The following is a 23,463-nucleotide window of genomic DNA, read 5'->3' as shown; positions in this document are numbered from 1 at the left end:
GCTCACAGGTGACCTGTAGGAACCTCCCACATTTTGCTGTAATTCTGTTTTCTAAAGAGCTGCTCCAGCTGCCTCTCTCCACCCACGGCCAAGGCAGCAGCAGGATCCAGAGTCGGCCACACACGGTGGGGAGGATGGTGTGCGAACAGAGAGGACGGTGTGGGGACAGAGAAGATGGTGTGGGGATGGGGAGGACAGTGCGGGGACGGGGAGGATGGTGTGGGGATGGGAAGGGGGACAGGGGACCCCATGTACAGGCATGTGGGTTCCTCCCCGCTGCTCCTGAGCGACCCCCCACTGCCTCACATGGGCTGTGCCCAACCACTCCACCACCACCACCAGCAGCACCCGGTGACAAACCGTCCTCCCCAGCCCCCACCACTGATTTCTTTCCTCCATGTCACTGCCGTGTGAAAACCATGAGGGACAGGACAGTGGGACTCGCTTATACACAAAACCCAGAGCAGCATTAAAGATGAGACGGGGCATCTCCCAGCACTGGGCAGCAGCCGCCACTCAGGGGAAGGTGTTTGGGAAACGCGAGTGGACTTCGCCAGCAGCTCTGCTCAGCCCCAGCCAAAACCGGGCACAGGGGACGAGCCCCCGCTGGGCAGCAGCACTGGGGGGCATGTGCAAACACCCCAGCTTCCCAAGGCTGCCATTTTGGACAGAAGCCACTGTTTCCACAATTCTGCAGGCCAAATATTCAGGATTCTTCTCGATATCTGGCTCTAAATCCAATATTTTCTTTGTCTGTTCTGTTCATGAGCAGTGTACTCCTGCTCTTTCAATGGTACTAACGTAAATCGCCAAGTTTTGGCATCCAAATGAGTAAGATCAAAGTCTCTACCCAAAATTAACACTGTCCTCCGGCCCCACCGGGTCCTATTCCTCTCCTGCACAGACCTGGGCACACGTCAGGAGCAGCAGCGCTCCCTGTGATTCTTCGTCCATCCCAACCGAGACACCATCAAGGCGTCCTCAGAGCAGCTTTCTGGGAACTCTGGAGCATAAATTGCAGGGTTTAGTGTCCACGCATGAATGCCCAGTTAATTTACACTTGAGCTGTCAATATTGGCATGCACGAGCACCAATGAGTTCATGCAGGAGCACACAGTTATGGCGTGCATGAACAACAAATTGGTTGCTGTAGGAGCAGCCAAACACAGGACACAGAGACCTGGGGAGCACACAGAGTCCGTGGGCAGCACCAGCCCCCAGCCAGGGCAACATGAGCACCCCGTTTTGTCACCTCAGAGTGTTTGGGCACGAAGTGTCTGGTTTGGGCAGCAGAGCCTGTGCAGGAGGAGGCCACAGGCTGCTCCGAGCCGCAGCCGCTGGGAGCATCTGTTGTCTCTAATCAGCGAGTAGAAGTTTGTGTTAACTGGCAATAGATTAAATTAATTAAAAATTCCCTTGAGTCATGTCTGTTTTGCCCATGGCCGAGGCTGCCCGGGCTGAGGACAAGGCTGAGCAGCCCCACCCGCCCGAGCACCCACGGCCCCCGCGGAACCGCGGGCACTGGAGCCACAAACCCTGGCAGCCGTGGGGCCAGAGCAAGCGGCTGCTCCAGTGGGATGGGGCGATGGTGAGAGGGGCTCCCTGGAGGGAGAAGTGTTGGGATTTTGAGGACAAGAGCTCGCCCAAGATGAGGAGAGCACAGGAATCTGCCTTCAACCCCCTGTTCAAACTGCCGACCTTCGCTGGAGACTCACATTAAGGTTAAATGAAAAATTAAACGTAATGCCACATTAACTTCCCTTTTCTCTGCATCTCATTTCAGCGTAAAGACTTATTTAATATGTTTGAAATAACAGATTAAGTAGTAACTTCAATTATGTGAGTGTCAACCCATTTAAATTAAGTTATTCTCAGGTCACACAGGAGTGCTAGTCAGAATCTGATTTTGCAAATTTTTCCTTCCCTACTTAATTATTTCTTCTTGAATTGCACACAATGAAAACCTGTGTGGGAAGAGGGCTCATTGCAAGAAATATGCTTTAAGTACAGGTTTAGTCTTCTCCTCGTGCCTGTGACTCAATCCAGATGCAATTTCTACACGAACCGCCCATGTCTGTCAAAGATCCGGTACTTCACACCTCACAGCTCCATGGCCCAGCCCAGCAGCCCAATGCTTATCGCACGTTGCCATCGCTTTTAATCACCATCGAGTAGGATGCCCTATGGAGCAGTCTTGTGGTTGTAGCATTGACTCCCTTCCATGCACCGGAAACCATCCGGAACAACTTGCGGGACTGCAGGCTCATTCTAAGCAGGACGGCCATGGCGGGGAGCTCTGCCTCTGCCCCTGCCCCCGCACTTCCCGCGGTTCCTCCTTTGGGAACAACGCCGTCATTTTGGCATGTTTCTGTCCTAGCTGACTATAGTCTGACTATAGTTAACTATAGTTAACTTGTATGGAACTAATAAAGGAGAATGTCTGACGAGCACATTTCTCTACTGAAACAGATTCCTGGGAGAGAGGAATCTGGCAGGTCCTGTCCCAGCCCCAGGACCAGGACCGTACCCGCAGCCATGGCAGACACAGAACGTCCTGCGGCTGACACTGCTCAACGGGAAAGGGGCTCTCGGTGCTCAAACCACTCAGCTTCTCCCTCCCTGCCCCTCACCCACTGAACAGACTCCTCTGTCATGTCCTGCCCGCTCTCCTTCTGTGGAGGCTGGTGTGATTTTCGTGTTTGATGCTAAGTGACGTTACACAGCTGAAGTTTGCTGACCCCGTGTGCTGCCCATCCCACACCGCAGCCCTGCGGTGACATGGGCAGAGCCAACACCATTGTGGGGACCCGGTGGGATCACAAAGCTTTGGCTGCAGGAGGCTGCATGTTAAGCCAGGACCAGGACCCTGTTCCAGAGGCTCCCGCTGCTGCTGAGGGACACTGAGGGACGGAAGAGACATGTCCAATGTCCCTCTGGGAATCCAAGAAGCACTCAGTAACCTCAGCTGAGGAGCAGCCGCTGTGTCTGGCAGACATTCACAGGCTGGCATGTTCTGTCATGTGCACCTACCGCACAGAGACACCAAAACATTACCAGCATAAACCGGGGGTGGAGTGGAACCAAACAAGTCACCTCCTTGTTTAGGTGATCCCTGAGAGATATTGTTTTGATGTGCTCTTAAAAAGACAGCCTTACCCCTGCAAAGACATGGGCTCCTTTATTGAGAATTTGTTCCAGGATTTAAGTGTTATCATAATTTGGAAGACTTTCCAAAGGTCTATCCAAGTCTCACCTGATTCAACCCAGCACAAGGTCTTCTTGTCCTCTCGCAGTGGATGCAAAGCGACCAGCCGCTGTCCTCTGCGGCACAGAGACCTGAGCTCTCTCCATGAGCTCTTGCAGGTTGAACAGAAACACGTTTCACCTTTCCCATGAGTTTCTATATCCATACTTATTTCTCCTCTCCTCTGGACAACATCCAATTTTTGTTGCTAACAATCCAGAGCAATTATAATAAGCCCATTAAAAGCTTGGTGATGATGGTAATGAAATTCTGGCAACACCGCTGATGACTCGACGGACCCCACATGCACAGGTCGGTGTGTTCCCCCGTCCCCAAACCCCGGTGTGTTCCCCCGTCCCCAAACCCCGGTGTGTCCCCCCCGTCCCCAAACCCCCGGTGCGTCCCCCCGTCCCCAAACCCCCGGTGCGTCCCCCCGTCCCCAAACCCCCGGTGTGTCCCCCCCGTCCCCAAACCCCGGTGTGTACTCCCGTCCCCAAACCCCGGTGTGTACTCCCGTCCCCAAACCCCCGGTGCGTCCCCCCGTCCCCAAACCCCCGGTGTGTCCCCCCCGTCCCCAAACCCCGGTGTGTACTCCCGTCCCCAAACCCTGGTGCGTCCCCCCGCCCCGCGCTCCCGCCGCCGTTGCCATGGCAGCCCATCACTTCCGGCACGCGGCAGGGGTGTCGCGGGCCGATGACGCGCAGGGGGCCCGGCGCTTCCGGTGGCGCGGGCCGGGAGCGGGGCCGGGGCCGCCGCCATGGGCGCCGCCCGCGACGCGGAGCAGCAGCCGGGGCCGCCGGGCGAGGAGGGCCCGGGCGGCGCCGAGGAGCAGCTGGTCAGCACGGTGAGGCGGGGGCCGGGCCGGGCGGGCGGGCGGGGGCCGGGCCGCGGCTGACGCGTGTGTCCCGCAGAGCCCCTGGAACATCATGATCAAGCACCGGCAGGTGCAGCGGCGCGGGCGGCGCTCCCAGATGAGCACCAGGTACGGGCGGGCTGCGGCCGGGGGGAGCGCGAACAGCGGGACGGGGCCGGGCTGGCAGAGCAGAGCGGGCAGGGGGTCCCGCCCCCCCTGACTCTGCACCTTCAGCTTCACGGACCCGGCCGTGTCCATGGACCTGCTGCGAGCCGTCCTGCAGCCCAGCATCAACGAGGAGATCCAGGGCGTCTTCAACAAGTACATGAAGGTGAGAGCTGCAGGGACAGGCCCCTCTGGCTGCGGCTTCCCAGACAGAGCTCTGCTGTGGGTGCTCTGTGAGGCCATCGCACCTGTCCCCTGCCTGCTGGCGTGTGGCTGCAGTGGGGAAGCTGTGCCCGTGCCTGCCCCAGCACTGCCTGGCTGCTCAGGCTCTACTCTAACCTCTCCTGCCACTGTCTTTCCAGTTCTTCCAGAAGGCAGCAATCAATGTGCGCGATAACGTTGGGGAGGAGGTGGACCCGGAGCAGCTCATCCAGGAGACCTGTCAGAGCTGCCTGGAGCAGGTGAAGGGCTGCCCCCCGTCATCCCGTCCCTGCTAGCGAGGGGCTGTTAAGGGGCTTTCGGCAGACACGCAGCAGTGGGAGTTGCTGGCAGGTCCCTCTCTGAGCCCATGGTTGGGTGACCCTTCTTACTCTTCCTGCAGGCCAAACTGCTCTTTTCTGATGGCAAAAAGGTTGTTCCCAGGTTGCCCCATGAGCAGGCAGGACCAAAGGTAAAAGTTTTTACTGTTTCCATGGGTCTAAGTGACCTGTAAGGGCTTGGAATTGCTTTGTTCTCTGCCCCTTTGTCAGTGCACTGGCGAGGAGGCGGAGCTGGGGTGTGGGGCGGGGGGGAACAGTTCCAACAGGACAAGGACAATCCCGGGTGCAGCCACTGCTCCTTGCAATTCGGTGCCCCTCACTGAGACAGGCTGGCGTTGGTGTTTCCCTGCGCCCTCGTGCTCTCTGCCTCTGGCGCAGTGAAGGCGCAAGCAGCTGGCCAGTGTGCAGGGCCCACACAGCCCTGCTCATCCTCATCCTGCGGCCATTCCTTCTGCAGCGTGGCCGGCAGATGGATGAGGAGCTGAGCCGTCGAGGGAGCCCTGTTCCCAAAAAGGTAGGAGGCTTTTCTGCACAGGGATTTTATGATCCATGAAGCCTGCCCCTCCTTCCTGGCCATTCCCACAGTATGAGGGTGTGCAAGTGCACGGGCAGCTTTTGGGGTGGCTCTTGTGCCAGTTGGCACTTCTGCTCATGACAAAATGAGCAGCTTCCCTGGGAGGGGAAGGATGACGAGCAGGGTCTCCAGCCTGCACAGCCGAGCCACTGAAGGTTTTCTCTGTGCAGAGAAAGGGGCGGCCTCCAGGACAGAGCCTGTTGAACGATCGTGGCGTCTCAGGCATGGCTGCGTGAGTATGAGTGCTGAGCCAGATCCCCTGTTTGAGGCGGGCGGGGGAGAAAACGAAGCTGCTCGAATGGGACTTGTTCTTACCGCATTTTCCTTCCCCTCAGGTGGAAGCTCAAAGTCTCAGAGCCCGTGAGAAGAGATGGACCAAAGGTATTGACTGGCCGACACATCTGGGCTCCCCCTCTCCTCCCCAACAGCTGCGGCAGCGGGGACGGTGCAGAGCTGAGTGCTGCCCTCATGGCCCCGCAGTGCAGGAGAGAAGCAAGGAGAGGAGCCAAGTGCCCGGAGGCCTTTGCTTGTCTCCCGGGCACTGCAGCCTGTAGCTCTGCGGTGCCGCTCTTAGGCCGCCTGTGGAGAGCAGCAGTAGCCAGGAGGATCCCACAGTGTTTTCCACAAGGGAGACTGCTCAGAGCAGCCCAGAGGGATGTAACCTCCCTCCTGTGCAGGTCCCCAGCTCTGTGACCATCTCCCTCCGTCCCGGGCTGGGGCGGTTCCGAGGTTCCTGTCAGAGCGCTGAGGCTCGTGGAGCATGCGCCAAGACCATTTTCATTGCTAATGTTGCCCCTTTTCCAATTGCTCTGTAGTGGGATCCATCCCGACTGACTGAAACCACAACCTTTGTGCTTGGATCTCGAGCAAACAAGTAAGGAACGGCCCTGTCAATGGAGGGTGGCAGCTCCAAGGCAGGAGCCCATAAGGCTCCTCCTGTGTCACTTCACTTCTCTGCCTCACAGCAGTAGGAAGGGCTTGGGGAGGAGAGGAGGTGTTCCCGTACTGCCACAGCCACCCCCTGCCCAGATCTGACCTCCCTGTTCCTCTTGCAGAGCTCTCGGGATGGGAGGAACAAGAGGGCGACTCTACATCAAGCATCCCCACCTCTTTAAGGTCAGCTGCCACCTAGGACACATCCTCCTTTGGGGTTTGCCCGGGAACGGTTCCTGGTGGGATTCAGGAGCGTGTGCTTTGGCTCGCTTCTTCCCTCCCACGCCCTTGGTTGTTGTTTGGAGCAGGTGCACACACAGTCTGGCTCTCAGGCTGGAGCAGAAGTAGCGGCTTAGCACAGCCACCGAGGTGGTGGGTGTGCGAGGAGCCAGGGCTGGAGACTGCAGCAGGAGCAGGCAGGGCTGAGCCCCCTGGCGGGGCCCCTGGGCTGCGGGAGCGTGGGGTGAAGCGTCCTGCAGGAGGGGGGTCAGAGAGGGAGGCATTGCCTGTGTTCAGCCAGGTCCTCGCTGCTTTATTGCAGTACGCAGCCGACCCACAGGATAAGCAGTGGCTGACAGAGCAGCACCACATGAGGGCCATTGGGGGCAAGATGGTGAGTACGGCCGGGCTGGGCTGCTGCAGCCGGCGGGGCCGCGCAGGGACCCCCAGGGCCAGCACGGGCGGAGGAGCAGCGGGCAGGAGGCCAGGCAGGGCGCGCAGGCAGGGAGCCGTGGGGACCACAGAGGTCCCTCGGCTGCCCCCAGGTTCGGGCAAGTGGTGCAGCCGGAACTGGGGAGGATGCGGGCTGCGGCACTGCCCTCGTGGTGCCTGGGGGTGCGTGGCCACCCTGAGCTGTGTCCCCTTGTGCCACAGGCCTACCTGCTTGTGGAGGAGGACATCCGTGACTTGGCAGCCAGCGATGATTACAGGTGAGGCCCCAGGCAGAGCTGTCGCGGTGCTGCCGAGGGTGGGGTGCTGCCCTGGAGCCCCCATGCTGGAGGGATCCTGCTCTGTATTGGGTGGGGGGCTCATTGCTGGGGTTTGGGGGCTCGGTGCTGGTTGGGTCGGTGTCCGGGGTTTAGAGCTGGTTGGGGGTTGGTGGTGGGGTCCCCTCAGTCTGATCCCCTTCCCTCTCGCCAGGGACTCCGTTGACCTGCGGCTGGAGGAGCTGAAGCCCTTCATCCCGCCTGCATGGATGACAGAGAAGATGCAGAAGCACATGGAGACGCTTCGCCGCGGGGGGGATGTGCCGGTCCCTGAGGGTCCGCCCGAGCCCTGAGGGCCCCCAATAAAGCCGCTTCGCACTCGCCTCCACCGCGTCCTAGAGAATTTTGGGGCTCTGGCCCTTTAAGGGCCAGATCGCGGGACCAATCGCGACGTTTCCGCGGCGGCGCCCAGCGGCCAATCGGCGGCCGCCGGCAGTTACCGCGGCAGCCGCATCCTCGCCGAGCGGTGATTGGCTGGCTCGAATGGGGCTGCGCGCCGATTGGAGGAGGGGCCGCACGTTGGAAACATTCAAACGGAGCGCGGGAGCTGGCGGGACCGGACGGGAGTGGGGAGCGCCCCGAGCCCGTATCGTCGCACCGGAGAATTCTGAGCCCTGCGAAGAGTACCCCGAGCCCGCACCGGGAGCGCCCTGTACCGACTGGAGAGCCTCCGGCACCGGGGCAGCCGCAGCGGGGTCCGGGTCCTGCGCCGAGCGCCGCCGCGGGCGGGAGGGAGTGAAGGCCGGTGCGGCGCAGCTCGGGAGAGGCAGCGGCGCCCAGCGCCCCCGACCCGCCGGGCAGCGGCGGCCGGAGCGGAGCCCGGTGTCCCGGAGCCGCCATGGCCTCGCAGAACGCTGACCCCGCCGCCGTGCCCAGCGCCGCCGCCCGCAAAGCGGCTGAGGCGGGAGCCACGGCGGCCCGCGGCGCTGTCGGGAAGAGGTGAGCCGGGGGCGGGGGGGCCGGGGCTGCCCCGCCGGGCCGGCCGGTAACGTGTCCTTCTCCCGCAGGCTGCAGCAAGAGCTGATGGCGCTCATGGTGAGTGGGGGGCCGGGCCGGGGTCCCAGGGCCGAGCCGGGGGTCCCGGGCTGCCCTGACACGCTGTCCCCGTAGATGTCTGGTGATAAAGGCATTTCCGCCTTCCCTGAGTCCGACAACCTCTTCAAATGGATTGGGACCATCGACGGCGCCGCTGGCACGGTGAGCATGGGGTCCCAGCTCTCCCCGCACCGAGGGTGACCTCGGTCCTCCCCGGGGCTGCCTGTCCTCCCTGCGATGCCCCCCTGACCCTTGTCCCCAGGCCTACGAGGAGCTGCGGTACAAGCTGTCCCTGGAGTTCCCCAGTGGATACCCCTACACTGCGCCCACCGTGCGGTTCCTGACACCCTGTTACCACCCCAACGTCGACACCCAGGGCAACATCTGCCTTGACATCCTCAAGGACAAGTGGTCGGCCCTCTACGACGTGCGCACCATCCTGCTCTCCATCCAGAGCCTGCTGGCAGGTGGGTCCTGCGGGCACGCTGAGGTGGGTGCTGGGGGGCCTTGGGGGTCCAGACCGCCTCCCCACTGACCCAGCCCCTGTCTCCAGAGCCAAACATTGAGAGCCCCCTGAACACACATGCTGCTGAGCTCTGGAAGAACCAAACTGGTGAGTGCCTGGGATGCAAGGGCCCCCCCTTCCCTTTGGGGGGCCACGGTGCAGCCCCCCACTCCACTGCCCCCATGGCAGCCCCGGGACCCTAAGTCTCATGTCCCCCTTTCTCCTCAGCCTACAAGAAGTACGTGCGGGAGACATATGCCAAGCAGGCCAAGAGCCAGGAAACCTGACCCCCTGTGTCCCCTCTGCCCCTTGCAGCCGGGTCTCTGCCCATCCCTTGTCCAGCCACTCCCCTGGATTTCTGTATCATAGGCTAGTTTTAAGTTAATTTTGCGGTCCGAGCCACGGTTAATGTATAAATAAATGCATGCTTATAACTTTTTTGGTGGGGGTTTTGTTGCATCCTGGAGGTACCTTCGCTCAGTCAGCCCAGCCCTGGGGTCCCACCGGACCCTCCACAAGTGTGGGCAGGGAGGGAGGGACACCAACCCCGTGGGAAAACAGGGACTTTATTTAACACTTGGGGTGCCTGGAGCTGGTCTCAGCCCCTCCACAGGGTGAAGGCAGCCCCCTTGTAGGAAGACAGGAACTGTGGGGGTACACAGGACCCTGCTCTGGGTGTGTGAGGGGGGGTGCCAGCCATGCTGATGCCCCTCCTGCCCCCCTGCTCAGAGCACCCTACAGCAATGCTCAAGGTGAGCCCTGCCCTGAGCCACCCTGGGGGCTGTGGTGCCACCCGTCCCCACCATCTGTGTGGGCTCCACGGTCCACAGGGGGATGTTTGCTCTGCTCTCCATCTCTGCCAGCATGGCCCTCACCTCCTCGATCTCCTCCTCCAGGCCTGGGGCGGCTGGGGGCTGTGTGGGACCCCCTCCTCGCCGGCTGCCCCTGCGGCTGGACGGCCCCTGGCCCCCCAGCCCAGTGCGCAGCGGGGCTGCGCCGCCCCCCTGCACGGAGAAGAGCTGGCAGAGGTGCTGGGTGCGGCACAGGTCCTGCAGGAACAGCTCCAGGGCACAGAGGAATAGCACCCACAGCCGCTCCAGCTCCCGCCGCTCCTCGGGGCTCACAGCTGCCTGCCGCAGCCCCCCTAGCAACACCTGCTGCAGCCCTGCGGGATGGGGACACTGAGCTGGGGCAGCCCCAGACCCTCTGCCAGCCCCAGGGTGGGGGCAGCAGCCCCATCCTTACCAGTGCTGAGCTCCCGGACCTCCATGCTGCTCCGGCGCCGCTCCTCCCGCAGCCGTGGGCTGTCAGCGCTGCCCCCGAGCTGCAGAACCAGCTGCCGGTGCCTGGCTGTGGCCTTGCAGAGCGCAGCCTGGGTGGCCGCACAGGTCCTTGCTGTCCCCTGTGCATGGCACATGTCCCCTCTCCCTGGTGCCATTGTGCCCCTTGAGGACAGGGCAGGGTCAGGCCCCTCCGTGGCAGCTCCCAGATCCCCAGGGTGCTCAGTGCCCCCGTGCTGCGGGGCCACAGGACACGATGGGGTCTGAACTGTGTCCCACCAGCTGCCCACTGTTGGTCCTACTGTCCCCACGTGTGCCAGTCCCTCCCTAGCCCAAGGAGCACGTACCCCATCCCCCACACTGTTCTTCCTGGCTAGAGAGGCTGCGCAGAGCTGCTGTGGGTCCCTGGGGGGTAGTGACGCACAGGGGCTGGCACGGGCTGGCCAGACACAGAGACTCCAGCATCGCCCTGACCCTGCAGAGAGGGGATGCTACTGCCCCCCCCCCACTTATAGCCAGGTCCTCTGTGCTTTCAAGTTGGAACACAGGGTTCCTGGTGCGGGGCAGGTGGTGGTGGTTCCCAAACACCAGAGATTTGCTGCCCGCAGGGATTCCTCAGGCTGGGGCTGCTTGCCTGCAGCCGTGTGAACCGGCCACTTCACACAGCAAGTCTGAGCTCAGTACTGGCGCCTGCCCAGCAGCCCGTGGGAACCACGGCCCCGCAGGGTGACCCTGACTGGCACGAGACATCCACTAGGACACATCACATCCCTGGGGACCAGCACAGGCCCACAGTCCCACACCCATGCAAACCTCTGAACTTCCACACCAGCAGCTCAAGCTTTTTCCCTTTTATTGAGGCTCAGACCGAAACTGCGCACAACAGGCTGGAGGAAAAGCTCAGCCGCCAGTGGGGCAAAGCCGGGACCCCAGCACAGTGCAGGTCCCAGCCGGTGCGGGTGGCGGTGGTCCGAGCGCTGTGGAGCTGCTGCTCCCCGTTGGCTGCGGGGCTGGGCGCAGCAGCTGGCCCAAGGAATGTCTGGTCCCTTACTGCACACCCTCCATCATCTTCAGGAACTCTGCAGCAGAGTAGCACCTTAGCCCACAGCCCTGCCTGAGGCAGCAGTGTAGGCACTTGGCCTTGGCTGTCACTCACCGTCAAAGTCAATGCGACCATCGTTGTTCTTGTCAGAGTCCTTCATCATGTCCTCTATGTCCTCATCGGTGACGTGCTCCCCAGTGGCCCTCAGGATCTCGCCCAGCTCCTCGATGTCGATGAACCCATCCGCGTTCCTGCGGGAGGGTGAGGGCAGGATGCGGCCCTGCTCTCCCCTGTGGCAGGATGGGCCAGCATCACCCCCCCTTACCGGTCAAAGATGCGAAAGCAGTTGGCCAGCTCCTCCTCAGACTTGCCTTTGGCGTCCTCTTTCATCTGGCGCACCATCATCACCAGGAACTCCTCGAAGTCGATTGTACCGCTGCCTGTGGGGAGCAGTGCGGGTCAGGGTCCCGCCTGGCACCCACCGCCCACCACCCGCCAGGGGTGCTCACCATCCTCATCCACCTCCTCTATGATGGCATCCAGCTCCTCCTTGGTGGGGTTCTGCCCAAGCATCCTCATCACTGTCCCCAGTTCCTTGGTGCTGATATCCCCGCCACCATCCGCATCAAACATGTCGAAGGCGGCCTTGAACTCTGTGGGGAAGGGGGGTCAGGGTGGTGCGGGACAGGGCTGCGGCAGCGGGACAGAGCCTGGCTCTGTGCCTGGCCAGCTCCGGTCCCTCTCCCTGCTGCCCCTGCGCTCACCCGCGATCATCTCCTCGCTGAGGAAGGCGCGGGCTTCAGCCTGCTGGTCTGTCTGCAAGGCAAGCAGGGGTTCACTAGGGTTGCCCATAGGACTCAGCTGCCCTCATGGGTCAGGGGGGAGCCCCGGCCCAGCCAGAGGATGGGGCTGCACCCAGGTGAGCCACAGCCCCAGCAACCCCCGCAGCTCCAGATCTACCTTGGTTGGGGGCTGCGGGGACCCCCTGCCTGGACCCCCTGCCCGCCAGAGGGGCTACAGGGTGCAGAGGCCATGGTCCCTGGGTGCAGCCTTGGCATCCCAGGCATGCAGAGCTATTTTTGGGATCTCCTCAGCTCCCCTTATAGGGAGCAGTGGGGCTGCAGCCATGGGCACCTGTTGGCCCCGATCGAGTTTCTCCTGGAGGCGCGGGGCGGCTGTGGAGTCGGCGGTGACACCGTGTCGCATGACCCAGCACTCAGCTTTCAGCTGTCCCTGCCACCACCACCGCCACACAGCCCTGTGCTCCAACCAGGGCTGAGACAGCATCCCCAGCACCCGCATCCCCAGGATCCGCAGCCCCGGGCACCGGCACGGTCCCTTCCTGGGGCACGTCCTGCAGGGACACTGCACTGCCCCAACACCTCCCTGCCCTCACCTGCTGCTGTCAACCCAGCCCTGGGGACCATCTCCCCACTCCCATCCACAGAGACACTTCAGCAGCCCAGATCGCCCAGTCACCTCCGTCCCTGCCAGGTCTTCCCAGCATACAGCACACGGCATGCAGCACATGGCGCGCAGCACATGGTGCACAGCTCACAACAGTATGAGGGATCTTACCATTGAAGCCATGTCTGCTGCTTCCCTCCCCTGGGGAGTCACCACCTCCTGCAGCAGAAGCCCCCAGAAGCTCCCCGGTGGTCCTGGCACCCCAATTTGTAGCGTCCCTGACGCACAGCGTGCCCCCAGCCACTGGCCTCCGGCCCCAGCAGCCTATCAGCTCCCCGGTGGCAACCCAGCCCCACTCATTGGCAACAGGCACGTTTTACCTAATTTAGCCAAAGCGTCATTGGCCAAGAGCTGGGGATTAACTGTGAGTCTGCAGCCAGGGTAGAAATTCAAGCCCTCCAGCGAGGAACACTGGAGCCTTGGCAGGAGGGTGGCTCAGCCCACCCTGTAGCACCCCCCCACCCAGGGCAGCTCAGCAAGGAGGGGGTTCAAAATAGCCCCAGCGCCGTCAGCATCACCCAAACAAGGAGCCAGGGCTTCCCCTTGCACCAACCTGTCTGCCCCAGCACTGCGGGCACTGACCATCACCCACTCCCCTGTTGAACTGCAGCCCTGCCTGGGGAAGGCCCCCAGCACAGGCTGGGCTCCCCCAGCGCGATGTCCCCTCCCTCATCCCCACAATAACCCAGGGGCTCCAGCCTCCCCCTGATACCTCCCTTCACCCCTATTTTCTGCTCAGCTGGGCCAGGGCAGAGCTGGGCTGTCACACCCCACCTCAGACAGGGAAGGGGTCCCTGGTGGGTCTGGGGCACAAAGCCCAAAGCACAGAGCATCCACCCACAGGATGGGGTCCACAGCACGTGTGAACCGGGCTCCCGGGTCCGGAAAAGGCCCCATCCTCTTTCCGTGCTTCTGGGAGAGTGGGAAACCTGCCCAGACTTCTCCTGGAAGGCTCTGCCCTCGCACACTGCAGCCCGTGCCAGCCACCTTTGCCAGGGCCCGGCCAGGGCTAGTGGCTCTGGGGACATACTGGTCAAGTGGCCTTGCAGTGCTCCAAGGGGGTTGCATGGGGCTCGGGGCCACAGATGGGTCAGGCTGACAGCCCCCTGTCCCGCAAGGTCCCAGTGCTGGGGACATCCAGGAGGTTTGCTGTCTCCTGGTTTTGCTGGGACCCCCATTCCCAGGGTGGGAGAGTGAAGCGGGGCACAGCAGGCGAGCGGGGACAGAGCGATGGCGGCAGCTGGGCTGGTTCCTCGATATTAATAGACATTCCCAAGAAAGTGACAAGAAGGCAGCAGGCATGGTGCTAAATTAGGCTGCGTGGGTGCTGGGGCACGTGGCGAGGCCGGTGGGGGATGAGGGCGGCGGGTGTCAGGGCAGCCCAGGGGACATCCAGGGGCTGTGTGGCACAGGGGGATCGGGAGCCCCGGTGCAGGGTACCAGGGTGTTGGGGAACGGGGTATTGGAGTGCCGGGATATGGCATACTGGGGTAACAGGAGCCCGCAGTGCCAGGCAATGGGGTGGGGGGCTCCTGTGACCCCAGGTGGGGGGACCCGAGGCCCCACCAGGACAGCGCGGTCAGAGGACAACGGGAGCGGGGACCGGGCGCGATCGGGCAGGGGCTGACAGCGCCGGGCAGCGCTGCCCTGCCCCGGGCCGGACCGGGCCCGCCGTGCCGAGCAGTGCCGGGCTGTGCCGAGCGCAGCTGTGCCGATCCCCGCCGTGCCAACCCCGTCGTGCCGGGCGGTGCCGGCCCCGCCGCTGCGATCCGGGTTCCCGGCGGAGGCGGAGCTGCGCAGGGAGGATCCCGGGACGAGCCGCGGCGCAGCGGCCATCGCTCGGCAGCGCCCGGCTCCGCACGGCCCGGGCCAGCACGGTACGGACCGACGCGACACCGCCCGCAGAGGGGACGCGGCTGCACCGGGGCGGGGACGGGATCAGGATCGGGGCCGCGGCGTCTCCGGGCTGGGCCGAGGGCGAAGTGGTCCCGGGTGTGGGGTGTCCCGGGTGTGGGGTGTCCCGGTTGTGGGATGTCCCGGGGTGGATGTCCTGAGGCCGGGATCCCGGCCCAGCCCGTGCGGTGCCCGCGGCTTCCGGCGCTGGTCCGGGGCTGGGGAGCGGCCCCTGGCCCTGCCCGTCCCGCCGGGACAGCCGGGCCTGACCTCCCCTCGGCAGCGGGGCCGGGATGGCCGCCCGCATCCTGCACCGGCTGCGGCACGCGCTGGCCGGCGAGGGCGGCCGGGAGGAGCGGGGACACGGCGGCTCCGAGGCCGAGGACTGTCCGGAGAGCTCAGAGCTGGAGGACGACACGGAGGGGCTGTCGACGCGCCTCAGCGGCACCCTGAGCTTCACCAGCCAGGAGGAGGAGGAGGAGGAGGAGGAGGAGGAGGAGGAGGACGAGGGCGCTGCAGAGGAGCTGGGGGAGCCGCCGCAGCCCCCCGGACAGGCTGCGGGTGCAGAGGATGGAGGCAGGTGCTGGGGAGCCGGGACAGCCCCGCTCCTGAGGGGACCAGGCAATGGAGGGGCTGGTAGCCTGGGAGTTGTCGGGGTGCCGGGCAAGCCTCGTCCCTGCGGGGGCTGACACCCCTCTCCCGGCACAGCGTGGGGCCCCGCGGCCGAGCGCCCCAGCGGCAGCAGCCTGCTGACCCGGCAGCTGCAAGAGCTGTGGCGGAGGTCGCGGGGCAGCCTGGCCCCGCAGCGGCTGCTCTTCGAGGTCACCAGCGCCAGCGTGGTCAACGAGCGCTCCTCCAAGTACGTGGTGAGTCGCCCGGTGGGCCTGGGTGGGCACGAGGCAGGTGCAGGGTGGGTGCAGGACCCATTCCCTCCCCAGGGCAGGGTCCCATGAAGCTGCCACTTATTTCTCTCTGTCTTTCCCTGTGCTGCTTGGATGGTGCTGGCGGCTCAGATGAGCCTCAGGTAACTGTTGCCGGTGGGTTCTGCAGCTGCAGCGGCCCAGTCTGCTCCCTCCCTACCAGCAACCCCTGCTGACCTCTCTGCAGCTGCACACTGGCTCTGCCCGGCCCCCCTGGGAGCAGCGTGCCCGCGGCACCACCCTGACACCCGCTCCCCCCACAGCTCTACACCATCTACCTGATCCGCTCCGGCCGGTTTGACAAGGCGCCCGCTGCCATCGCCCGACGCTACTCGGACTTTGAGCGGCTGAACCGCCGCCTGCGCTGCCGCTTCGGCTGCGACATGGCCGGCGTTGCCTTCCCCAGGAAGAGGCTGCGCCGCAACTTCACTGCCGAGACCATTGCCAAGCGGAGCCGAGCCTTTGAGCAGTTCCTGTCCCACCTGCACTCCATTGCCGAGATCCGCCGCTCCCCCGAATTCCTCGAGTTCTTCTTCCTGCAGGACTTGCAGGCCGCACAGCGCCTGACCTGCACTGGCATGTACCGCGAGGCCCTGGCCACCTGGGCCAATGCCTACCGGCTGCAGGACCGGCTGGGGGTCTGCAGCACTGGCCGCTTCCTCCTGACGCTGGCCGGGCTGGCCGTGTGCCACCAGGAGCTGGAGCAGCTCGGCGAGGCACATGGCTGCTGCGAGCAGGCGCTGGAGCTGCTGGAGGCGCAGGGCAGCCACCCGCTGCTGGGGCCCTTCCTGCGCGCACACGTGCACCTGGCCTGGAAGGTGGGCAAGGACAAGCGGCGCTCGGAGGCCCGGCTGCAGGGGCTGCGGGAGGCTGAACCACTGCAGCCGCAGCCCACACTGAAGGAGTGTCTGATCAAGGAGCCACTGGAGTGAGCACTGTGCTGCACTGCGCTGCGCTGGCAGGGAATGCGTGGGGCTGGTGCCCGGGAGCAGCGTGGGTGACACACGGGTGGGGAGAGGGCAGGAGTGGTGCTGTGCTCCCGTGCGCAGCACAGCCCGCGGCTGCCTGGTAAATGCACTTTCTCTGCTGTTAGTCTGTCCTGGTGCTCACCGCACACACTGGTGCTGCCGCGAGCCAGCTCCGTCTTCTAGGGTGGCCAGAACTTCAGCTGGGACGTGCCGGCACAGGGGGAGGGACCGGGAGGCTTCTGGCAGCATCGAGGCTCTTGCCAGGAACTTCCCATAAAACTTGTATAATGTAATAAAAAGGACTTTATTAAATAAAGTCTTGTCAGGAAGAAGAGCAGGTAGCTGCCACATCTGCTCAGCTTCGCTTTCCCCAGGGCAGCACCAGCAAGACCTGAGGTCACCCTGAGTCATCCCCTTCCCTACTTCCAGGGCCCCTCTGAGCCCAGGCAGCAGCCGCGGCACCAGGCAGGAGAAGCGTGAAGGAGGACATGTGCCGTGGCAGCGCTTTCCCACCCTGTGACCCAAGCTGCCACGGGGATAGCACCGGCCCCACTGCCCCACACCCCCCCACCAAGAGACACTCCCTGAGGCAAGTGCAGTCACAGGCCAAGGGGACAAACTCCAGGGGTCAGATTTATTTAGGGGAGGTGAAGTGTGTCCGATTGTCATGTGTGTTTACGTGTGCAGCTGATTGTGGTGTGCGGTTACATGTGGTGTGTGGTTACATGTGGTGTGCGGTTGATGTGGTGTGCAGTTACATGTGGTGCGGCTGGTAACCAGTGACAGTGGATGTTCCTGCGGGTCCCTGAGGGCCTCTGGCACCAGCTCCCCACAGTGCTGAGTCCAGCCCCATCTCCTTCGAGGCTCCATCCCGCTGTCACCCAGGTCCTGTCATGCTGACATCAGTTTTGGTCCTGGTGTACCTGAGCACCAGCACATGGTGGGGTGGTAGTGCCGCTGCCACCGGTTCCTCAGCTAAAGCTTGCTCTGGTTTGGTGTTTGTTCCACCCTGATGACTCCTTCTTGTGTGCAGGTGACAGCCAGGACCCCGTCCCTGCGCCACAGCCGGCCCTGCACCAGCCCCCGGCACCCACCTGCAGAGAGACTGGTCAGACCGTGGTGCCCCGGGACAGGCAGGGCTGGCCCTGCCGTGCAGGGACCTAGGGACACTGTGGGGACTCACCAGCCCAGGGGCTCTCACACTCGTACAGCATCCAATGATCTGCTCGGAAGGGCGCATGGAACCACATGGAGTGGTCAAGGGAAGCCATGAACTTGATGCGGTAGAGCCGGTGCGGGAGCAGCGCGGTGCCCAGGAAGGCATAGTCGGAGATGTAGGCGGCCACACAACAGTGAACCTTCATGTCAGTCTCTCCTGCAACATGACAGGTGCTGCAGGGGTGGCCAGGGAGCTCTGCCCACCTGAGGGTTGGCTGCTGGCCCAGCAGAGCCGAGACACTCTCTCTCAGACCTGCTCCCTTTGCCATACCACTGGGAATGGCTGTGCAGCTAGATCAGCAGCCCCAGGTGACCTGCAGGCCTGGGGTGCAGGGAGACGCTAGATCACAACCCCCTCGGCCCCCTCCATCGCGCGTGTTCTCAGTAGGCAGCTAGACCGCCCACTCCTGGCAGGACCCACCTATGTAGCCTCGTGCTCGCACCCAGAACAGCTGCTTTGGCTCCTGCGGCTCTGAGCAGTACACATCTGGCGGGTTCACAGGTTTGATATCGATCGGCACATCTTCGGCTTGAATCTTGTTGAGATGTTTTCTGTATCTCTCCGCCAGGTTAGGATCCCTGTAGGCCAACAGGGAGAAGTGAGGGTGACGCTGGGGGTACATCCTTCTGGCAGCACCTTCAGCCCAGGGATCCAGGGCCACACAAAGCGGCAGGAGGGACACAGCTTCTGCCTTGTGCTGCTCCTCCCAGGCACGTTTGGGAACTCCTCAGGCAGCCACCTCAATCCCTGTGGCCCCCTGAGCCCCAGCCATGGAGGATGGTGTCCCTGAGGTGTCCCTTCTGCCCCACTCACTGCAGGAACTTCTGGATGAGCTCCTCCTGTGTCAGCAATTCCTCCGGGGGCGGCACGGCCGGCATGGTGAACTGGTGCTGCAATGGGCTCTCCTGGGTGAGCTGGAAGGAGACCTGGCAGGTGAAGATGGGCTGTCCGTGCTGGATGGCCTTTACAGAACGAACAGAAAAGCTCTTCCCCGTTCGGGTCCGCTCCACCTGGTACAGCACCGGCACCTTGGGGTCCCCTGAGACAGAAAAGGGAGGTTCTGCGGTTGGGCCCCCACACAAGTGCTGGGGACGGGCAGCTGCGCTGACAGCGCCACCCACACCCTCCGTGCTGGGCCGGACCTGGGACGGTGGCACCTGCAGGAGCCCCGGGAACCCTTCGGATGTTGCATTCACCACTCCGACCCATGGAGCGCCCCGCCCTCCCCCATCCCCGGCCCTCCCCGCGGTGTCGCCGCCCCGGTCCCCCCGGCCCGGACGCACCTGCCCGCACGAAGTAGCAGTGCAGCGAGTGCACCTGCTCGGCCCGGCTCACGGCGCGGGCGGCCGCCACCAGCGCCTGCCCCACGATCTGCCCGCCGAACAGCCGCTGCGTCGCGGGCACCCAGTGGTGCCGGCCCCTGCGGGGAGAAGGCGGCGGTGAAGGCGGCGGTGAGCGCGGCCTGGGGCTGGTGCCCTGCGCCCTGCGCACCTGAACAGATCGAGCTCCAGCCGCTCCAGGTTGAGCACGCTCGTGATCAGGACGCTCCGCAGGTCCCCGGGCGGCAGCCGCGGCGGCCGCACCGGTCCCGGCCCCGCGCCGCCCCCGCCGGCGTCGCTCGGAGCCGCCATGTCCTGAGTGAACCGGAACCGGCCGCACTGACAGCGACAACAACCGACCGCCGCGCGGTGGAGCAAGAAGTACCGCCCACCCGCGGGGCGGGGACTGCCAGCTGACTGGGCTGTCGAACGGCCAGGTTGTGGCAGAAAACTCTAGGCTGATTGGCTTTTCTTCTGCCAATCCGCATAGAAAGCTTCTGATTGGCCACATCTTGGGCGTGGGCGGTACTCCAGCTGGTTTAATGCGGGCGGCGGGTCTGGAAGACGCCGTTCCGCAGGAGCGGAGCCGCTGGGCCGGGGTGTTCCGGGACCGCATGGAGCTAGGGACTTCATAAAGCGCTTCCGCGGCTACAAGCTGGTGTAGGGCTGTGGAGCTCCGGCCCCGCCCGCTGCCTTAACCAGCGGGGCCGTGAGTATGTCAGGTGAGGCGGCCCCACTATGGGCCCTGTCCCGGTGCTCTCGGGGAAGCCTCGTGGGGCTTGGGTACGGAGCGCCCAGAGCAGCGTCGGGTCTGCACCGCCTAGGTCTTCTGCAGCCCGGCCGCTGTGTCCGAGGAAGGGCCGGTCCCGGGGGTGACACCCGCAGAGTGGGTGCTGCTGGTTGTCTCACGCACTCACTGTTTTTGTAGTTTCCGTTGTTCCTTTGTCACTCGCCTCCCTTTGCCCCTCGCCCCCTGTTCTCCCTCTGCTGCTGTGTTCTGCTTTGCCTCCAGTCCCATGGTCTCTCTGCCTCTTGCAGCAAAACCTGTGCCTTTGGTCTCTGCAGTTGTCCTTTGGGTCACAACTGGCTAATGTAGCTCATGCTTTTTTCTGCTCAAGTAGCAAGACACTAAATATCAGCGTCCGTTGCTGTCACCTCCAGCTGTGGAAAGGTGCATCAGTGCTGCCTCTTGCAGGACTTGGTTCTGCAGCCTGTTCTCCTTTGAGTGGGTCTTGTGATGCCCTTGTTTCCATCCCCGTCAGTGCATCTGCTCATGTGTACACAGGCTGCAGCTCATTCCCCAGTTACACAACTGCTCCCCTTGCTTTCCTAAAATACAACTTAATCTCAGGCCTTGAAGCCTTTCATGCGACATTCCAGCCTGCTCCTCCAGATGCAGAGGAGTTGTGAAATTATATGTGCTTTAAGGGAGTAAGACACAAACGTGCAGATATCATGTTTTCATTTACGGCTTTGCTGTTTCTGGAGAGTGGAAATAGAGGTGCTGCTGGGAGCAATAGCTGGGACTGCTCTGTAGTGGCTGCTTGTATTGTAATACTTGGTCCCATTGTTTCTCCTGCATTTGAGCTTTGTTTCTCCAGGCTTTGCTGAGTAGGCAGCTCACCTACACCTCTGACTGGCACATGTGGGGGTTTTGTGCTCAGCAATTGAATAGAGTTGGCGTGCAAGAAAAATCTAAGCTAAATGCTGGTAGCCTACAGCACTACTTTCCCTGCTAACGCTTTCCCAACATCTGCAGGTTCATGCAGGTGAAGTTTGGTTGTGCCCAGAGCCAAAACTACAGCAAGAAGAGGAGGCAGCAGCCCAACTCATCTCTGTCTAATGTTGTGCTCCAGTGTGAGGACACAGACCATCTGTGATCAGCCAACAGAACAGCGTGTCCGGGGCTTTCCCGTGCACAGCGAGCACCGCGGTGGGCGGTAGCCGTAGCGCAGACCCGCGGCAGCGGCGGGCGGGACCGACAGCGTTGCTGCGGCGGACAGGGACTCCCGGCAGTCTCAGCACAACCGGTGCCCGGGACACCCGCTCCCCGCAGGGCTCCCGCATGCCCCGAGGCAGCGCAGGAGCACGCCTCAGTGCTGGTCAGGGTTGCCGTGGTGATGAAAACGTTCCTGAGGACAGGGGCTCACTGCTGTCCCCCGACTGCTCCGGGTAACGGGGGTACCGAGCAGACGTGTGGTGGCGGCGCGAGGTCCCGCCGGTCCCCGGGCCCGTGCGGCCGCTCCTCCGTTCCCGCTGGGCCCGGCCGGCAGGGGGCGCTGCGCGCTGGCTGACGTCATGGAGCACCTAGCGGTGATTGGTTGGCGGGGAGCGGGGCACGCCGGGATACATTCCCCCGGTAGTGGCGGCCGCGGGACGGGAGTGTGCAGTGGCTGCTCCGTGACGAGCTCGGGGGCACGCGCAGGGGCGGACCTGGAGGTGGTCACCCGGGAGTTAACGCGGGTGTTCAGCCGTGGGCTTTCTGCAGAGCTGCGTCACCACCTCGGCCCAGCAAGAGCCCTCCTGTTGCTGTGTTGTGCTCCACTCCCCATCCCGATCGCCGTGCTCTCGGGCAGTTCCCTAGCACCTGCCTCGGGTTTGCCTCCTGCCCCTCCGGTGTGCCGGGGTGAGCCACCGCACAGCTGTCCGGGCGTCCCCCCCCCACAGCTGCTCAGAGCCCTGTGACTGTTCTCCAGAGTTCACTGGCAGCTCCTCAGCTCTCTGCAGCAATTCAGCATCAGCCCGGAACCCCCCAGGCTCTCCTCCTCCAGAGCGAGCCCAAGAGCCCTCAGTCCCTGTTAGATCCTTCATCTGCCGCTAAACTGGGGGCCACAGAAAACCTGAAGGGTGACAGTGAAAAGATTAACCAAAGGACTGAAGAACACATCAAGCAGTGTTTGCACAGAGCCACTGCCAGGCTGTGCCTGAGCGAGTTTGCCGTGGGTCAGGAGTCTGTGCGGCTGCTCAGCACCAGGGAGGACGCTCACCGCAAGATCCTGGAGGGTGTCCACAGGATGGGCCTTGACAGCCTGAGCAGCTGCGCTTGCCACTTCAGCCAGGTTCTCCAGCAGCCCTGCCAGCCCGTCTTGGCCATGCTGAGTGCGGACAGGGAGACCCTGCAGCCAGAGATGCTCAGCACAGAGCAGCAGAAGGGGTGCGATGCTTGTGAGGCCAAGCAAGACAGTGTTGATGGCCTCTTGGCGGTCCTGACGAGCTCCTGTAGCAAGTCTTTGGGTAAATCCCTGGTGGTGTCCGTCCTGACAGGGGAGGAGTGTGAGCACAGGTGCGGGGTGTTGCAGGAGCCGGATTGGGCACCAAGTCGAGGTGCAGCTCTAGGGCTGGGCTGGGTGCTCGGGGGGGACCCGTTGTTCACCCTACTGGCATCCCAGCTTCCCCTGTGCTCCCCTCAGCCTTGCTGCTCCCTCAGGCTAGGGGTGGAAGGGGCAGTTTGGGTTTTTTATCTTCTGAGTGCATGTTGCCTCTTGCCTATGGCAGCAGAGGAACCGGTTTGGGAACCAACTGCAGTGACAGGGAACCAGTCGCTGACCTGACGAGCAGGAGACGTGGCTGGGAGCCAACCGTGGGCGGTGCGACGTGGGATGTGATGTGATGGGATAATGGCATGTGACAGAAATATTTGATCTGTGGCCAGCACCTGCAGGTCCTTCCAGCATCCAGCTGCAAGGAGTTGTGCAACTAAGCCAATAAATGGGCTTCGTCTCACACCGGAGCTGCATCCGTTCCTGTGCCAGTGGTGGCTGCCCCCCCCGCCCATGAGATGGGGGCTCAGCCCAGGAGACCAGGCACTTTCTGGGGGTCTTGTCTCAGCATGGTGCCCTCCAGTTAATGGGTGATGCTGCTTGTTAGGCAGCAGCAGAGCCGGAGGGTGGCAATCTTGGCTGCTGGCAGGGGAGCTGTCTGGTCACACAGCTGCTGGCGGTTCCTCCGAAAGGAGAACCTGCCCTCCCTGTCAGCAGCTCCGTGCTGGGGTCACTGCAGTGCAAACAGAGCTGGAGGGGAGAGCAAAGGCTTCAAACATGGGTGGGGGAGGGAAAAATACTGAGAACAAACAGCAATCGCTGGCCCTCAGGCTGGGCTGGAGGAGCTCCCGTCCCCCCACTGCCAGAACAACACCAGCAGCCCTCCAGCCTGTTGTGCTGCGACAGCGGAGGCTGTGGTCTGTGGGACATGATGGGCTTGGAGACCCTGCTGGTCACTGGGGTTTGGTCAAAATTGGTGTTTTCCCCCATTAGCTCTTCGTTCACTAACACCTCAGGTTTGGTGTGGTTGGCCTGTTGCAGGAGCAGTGCTGGGGATTTCCTCCTGCTGGAGGGTTCTGTAACATTATCTGATACTGTCGGATCCCTCTGACTAAATACAGCATATTGTTTTCTGACACCCTGTTCTGTAACCTTGCAGCTGCTTGGTTTGCCTCCAGCTGTGCTGCATAAAGGCCTGGGGGCTCTGCCTGCCAGCCCCCACCATCTCTTCCTGACACCCCTGGGCACTGCTCTGGTTCTC

General features: G+C 62.9%; 7 protein-coding genes across 10 annotated transcripts; 4 read left to right on the top strand and 3 right to left on the bottom strand.

Moving 5' to 3' along the window:
* The first annotated feature begins 3,928 nt into the window (after positions 1-3,928).
* Positions 3,929-7,617, top strand: DNTTIP1 (deoxynucleotidyltransferase terminal interacting protein 1). Of its 4 annotated transcripts, none has more exons than XM_065032052.1 (13): positions 3,929-4,088; positions 4,156-4,226; positions 4,332-4,428; positions 4,625-4,723; positions 4,864-4,932; positions 5,130-5,315; positions 5,546-5,607; positions 5,711-5,756; positions 6,191-6,249; positions 6,431-6,491; positions 6,850-6,921; positions 7,182-7,237; positions 7,449-7,617. In XM_065032052.1, the coding sequence occupies exons 1-13, from the start codon at positions 4,002-4,004 to the stop codon at positions 7,585-7,587; spliced, it is 1,104 nt and encodes a 367-aa protein (XP_064888124.1). In that variant the 5' UTR covers positions 3,929-4,001; the 3' UTR covers positions 7,588-7,617. The 4 variants fall into 4 exon arrangements, with proteins under 4 accessions (XP_064888124.1, XP_064888127.1, XP_064888125.1 ...); XM_065032054.1 differs by having other exon boundaries at positions 3,930-4,088; positions 5,259-5,315; XM_065032055.1 differs by lacking the exon at positions 6,850-6,921 and having other exon boundaries at positions 5,259-5,315.
* Positions 7,618-7,995: 378 nt separating this feature from the next.
* UBE2C (ubiquitin conjugating enzyme E2 C) lies at positions 7,996-9,272 on the top strand. The gene is made up of 6 exons (XM_065032061.1): positions 7,996-8,233; positions 8,302-8,329; positions 8,405-8,491; positions 8,592-8,796; positions 8,883-8,942; positions 9,063-9,272. Exons 1-6 carry the CDS (start codon positions 8,133-8,135, stop codon positions 9,119-9,121), a joined length of 540 nt encoding a protein of 179 aa, XP_064888133.1. The 5' UTR covers positions 7,996-8,132; the 3' UTR covers positions 9,122-9,272.
* A 109-nt stretch (positions 9,273-9,381) lies between these two features.
* On the bottom strand, positions 9,382-10,682 carry LOC110355861 (regulator of G-protein signaling 9-binding protein-like). The gene is made up of 2 exons (XM_065032060.1): positions 10,080-10,682; positions 9,382-9,999 (listed from the first exon to the last, which is right to left on the bottom strand). Exons 1-2 carry the CDS (start codon positions 10,270-10,272, stop codon positions 9,560-9,562), a joined length of 633 nt encoding a protein of 210 aa, XP_064888132.1. The 5' UTR covers positions 10,273-10,682; the 3' UTR covers positions 9,382-9,559.
* Positions 10,683-10,950: 268 nt separating this feature from the next.
* Positions 10,951-12,841, bottom strand: TNNC2 (troponin C2, fast skeletal type). Its single transcript, XM_013371205.3, has 6 exons — positions 12,735-12,841; positions 11,921-11,972; positions 11,666-11,809; positions 11,482-11,596; positions 11,271-11,407; positions 10,951-11,193 (listed from the first exon to the last, which is right to left on the bottom strand). The coding sequence occupies exons 1-6, from the start codon at positions 12,744-12,746 to the stop codon at positions 11,162-11,164; spliced, it is 492 nt and encodes a 163-aa protein (XP_013226659.2). The 5' UTR covers positions 12,747-12,841; the 3' UTR covers positions 10,951-11,161.
* Positions 12,842-14,355: 1,514 nt separating this feature from the next.
* On the top strand, positions 14,356-16,738 carry SNX21 (sorting nexin family member 21). Its single transcript, XM_065032057.1, has 4 exons — positions 14,356-14,500; positions 14,800-15,092; positions 15,225-15,382; positions 15,700-16,738. The coding sequence occupies exons 2-4, from the start codon at positions 14,810-14,812 to the stop codon at positions 16,366-16,368; spliced, it is 1,110 nt and encodes a 369-aa protein (XP_064888129.1). The 5' UTR covers positions 14,356-14,500; positions 14,800-14,809; the 3' UTR covers positions 16,369-16,738.
* A 273-nt stretch (positions 16,739-17,011) lies between these two features.
* Positions 17,012-19,337, bottom strand: ACOT8 (acyl-CoA thioesterase 8). The gene is made up of 6 exons (XM_065032056.1): positions 19,115-19,337; positions 18,907-19,043; positions 18,437-18,662; positions 18,044-18,201; positions 17,588-17,779; positions 17,012-17,498 (listed from the first exon to the last, which is right to left on the bottom strand). The coding sequence occupies exons 1-6, from the start codon at positions 19,252-19,254 to the stop codon at positions 17,380-17,382; spliced, it is 972 nt and encodes a 323-aa protein (XP_064888128.1). The 5' UTR covers positions 19,255-19,337; the 3' UTR covers positions 17,012-17,379.
* Positions 19,338-19,657: 320 nt separating this feature from the next.
* ZSWIM1 (zinc finger SWIM-type containing 1) lies at positions 19,658-22,665 on the top strand. The gene is made up of 2 exons (XM_065032762.1): positions 19,658-19,664; positions 21,574-22,665. The coding sequence occupies exons 1-2, from the start codon at positions 19,658-19,660 to the stop codon at positions 22,491-22,493; spliced, it is 927 nt and encodes a 308-aa protein (XP_064888834.1). The 3' UTR covers positions 22,494-22,665.
* Positions 22,666-23,463: the final 798 nt, after the last annotated feature.

Source organism: Columba livia, chromosome 16 (assembly GCF_036013475.1).
Source record: "Columba livia isolate bColLiv1 breed racing homer chromosome 16, bColLiv1.pat.W.v2, whole genome shotgun sequence".
In the NCBI taxonomy this organism is placed as follows: domain Eukaryota; kingdom Metazoa; phylum Chordata; class Aves; order Columbiformes; family Columbidae; genus Columba; species Columba livia.
The sequence above is the reverse complement of the archived record's forward strand: the minus strand, read 5'-3'. Positions and strand labels throughout refer to the sequence as shown.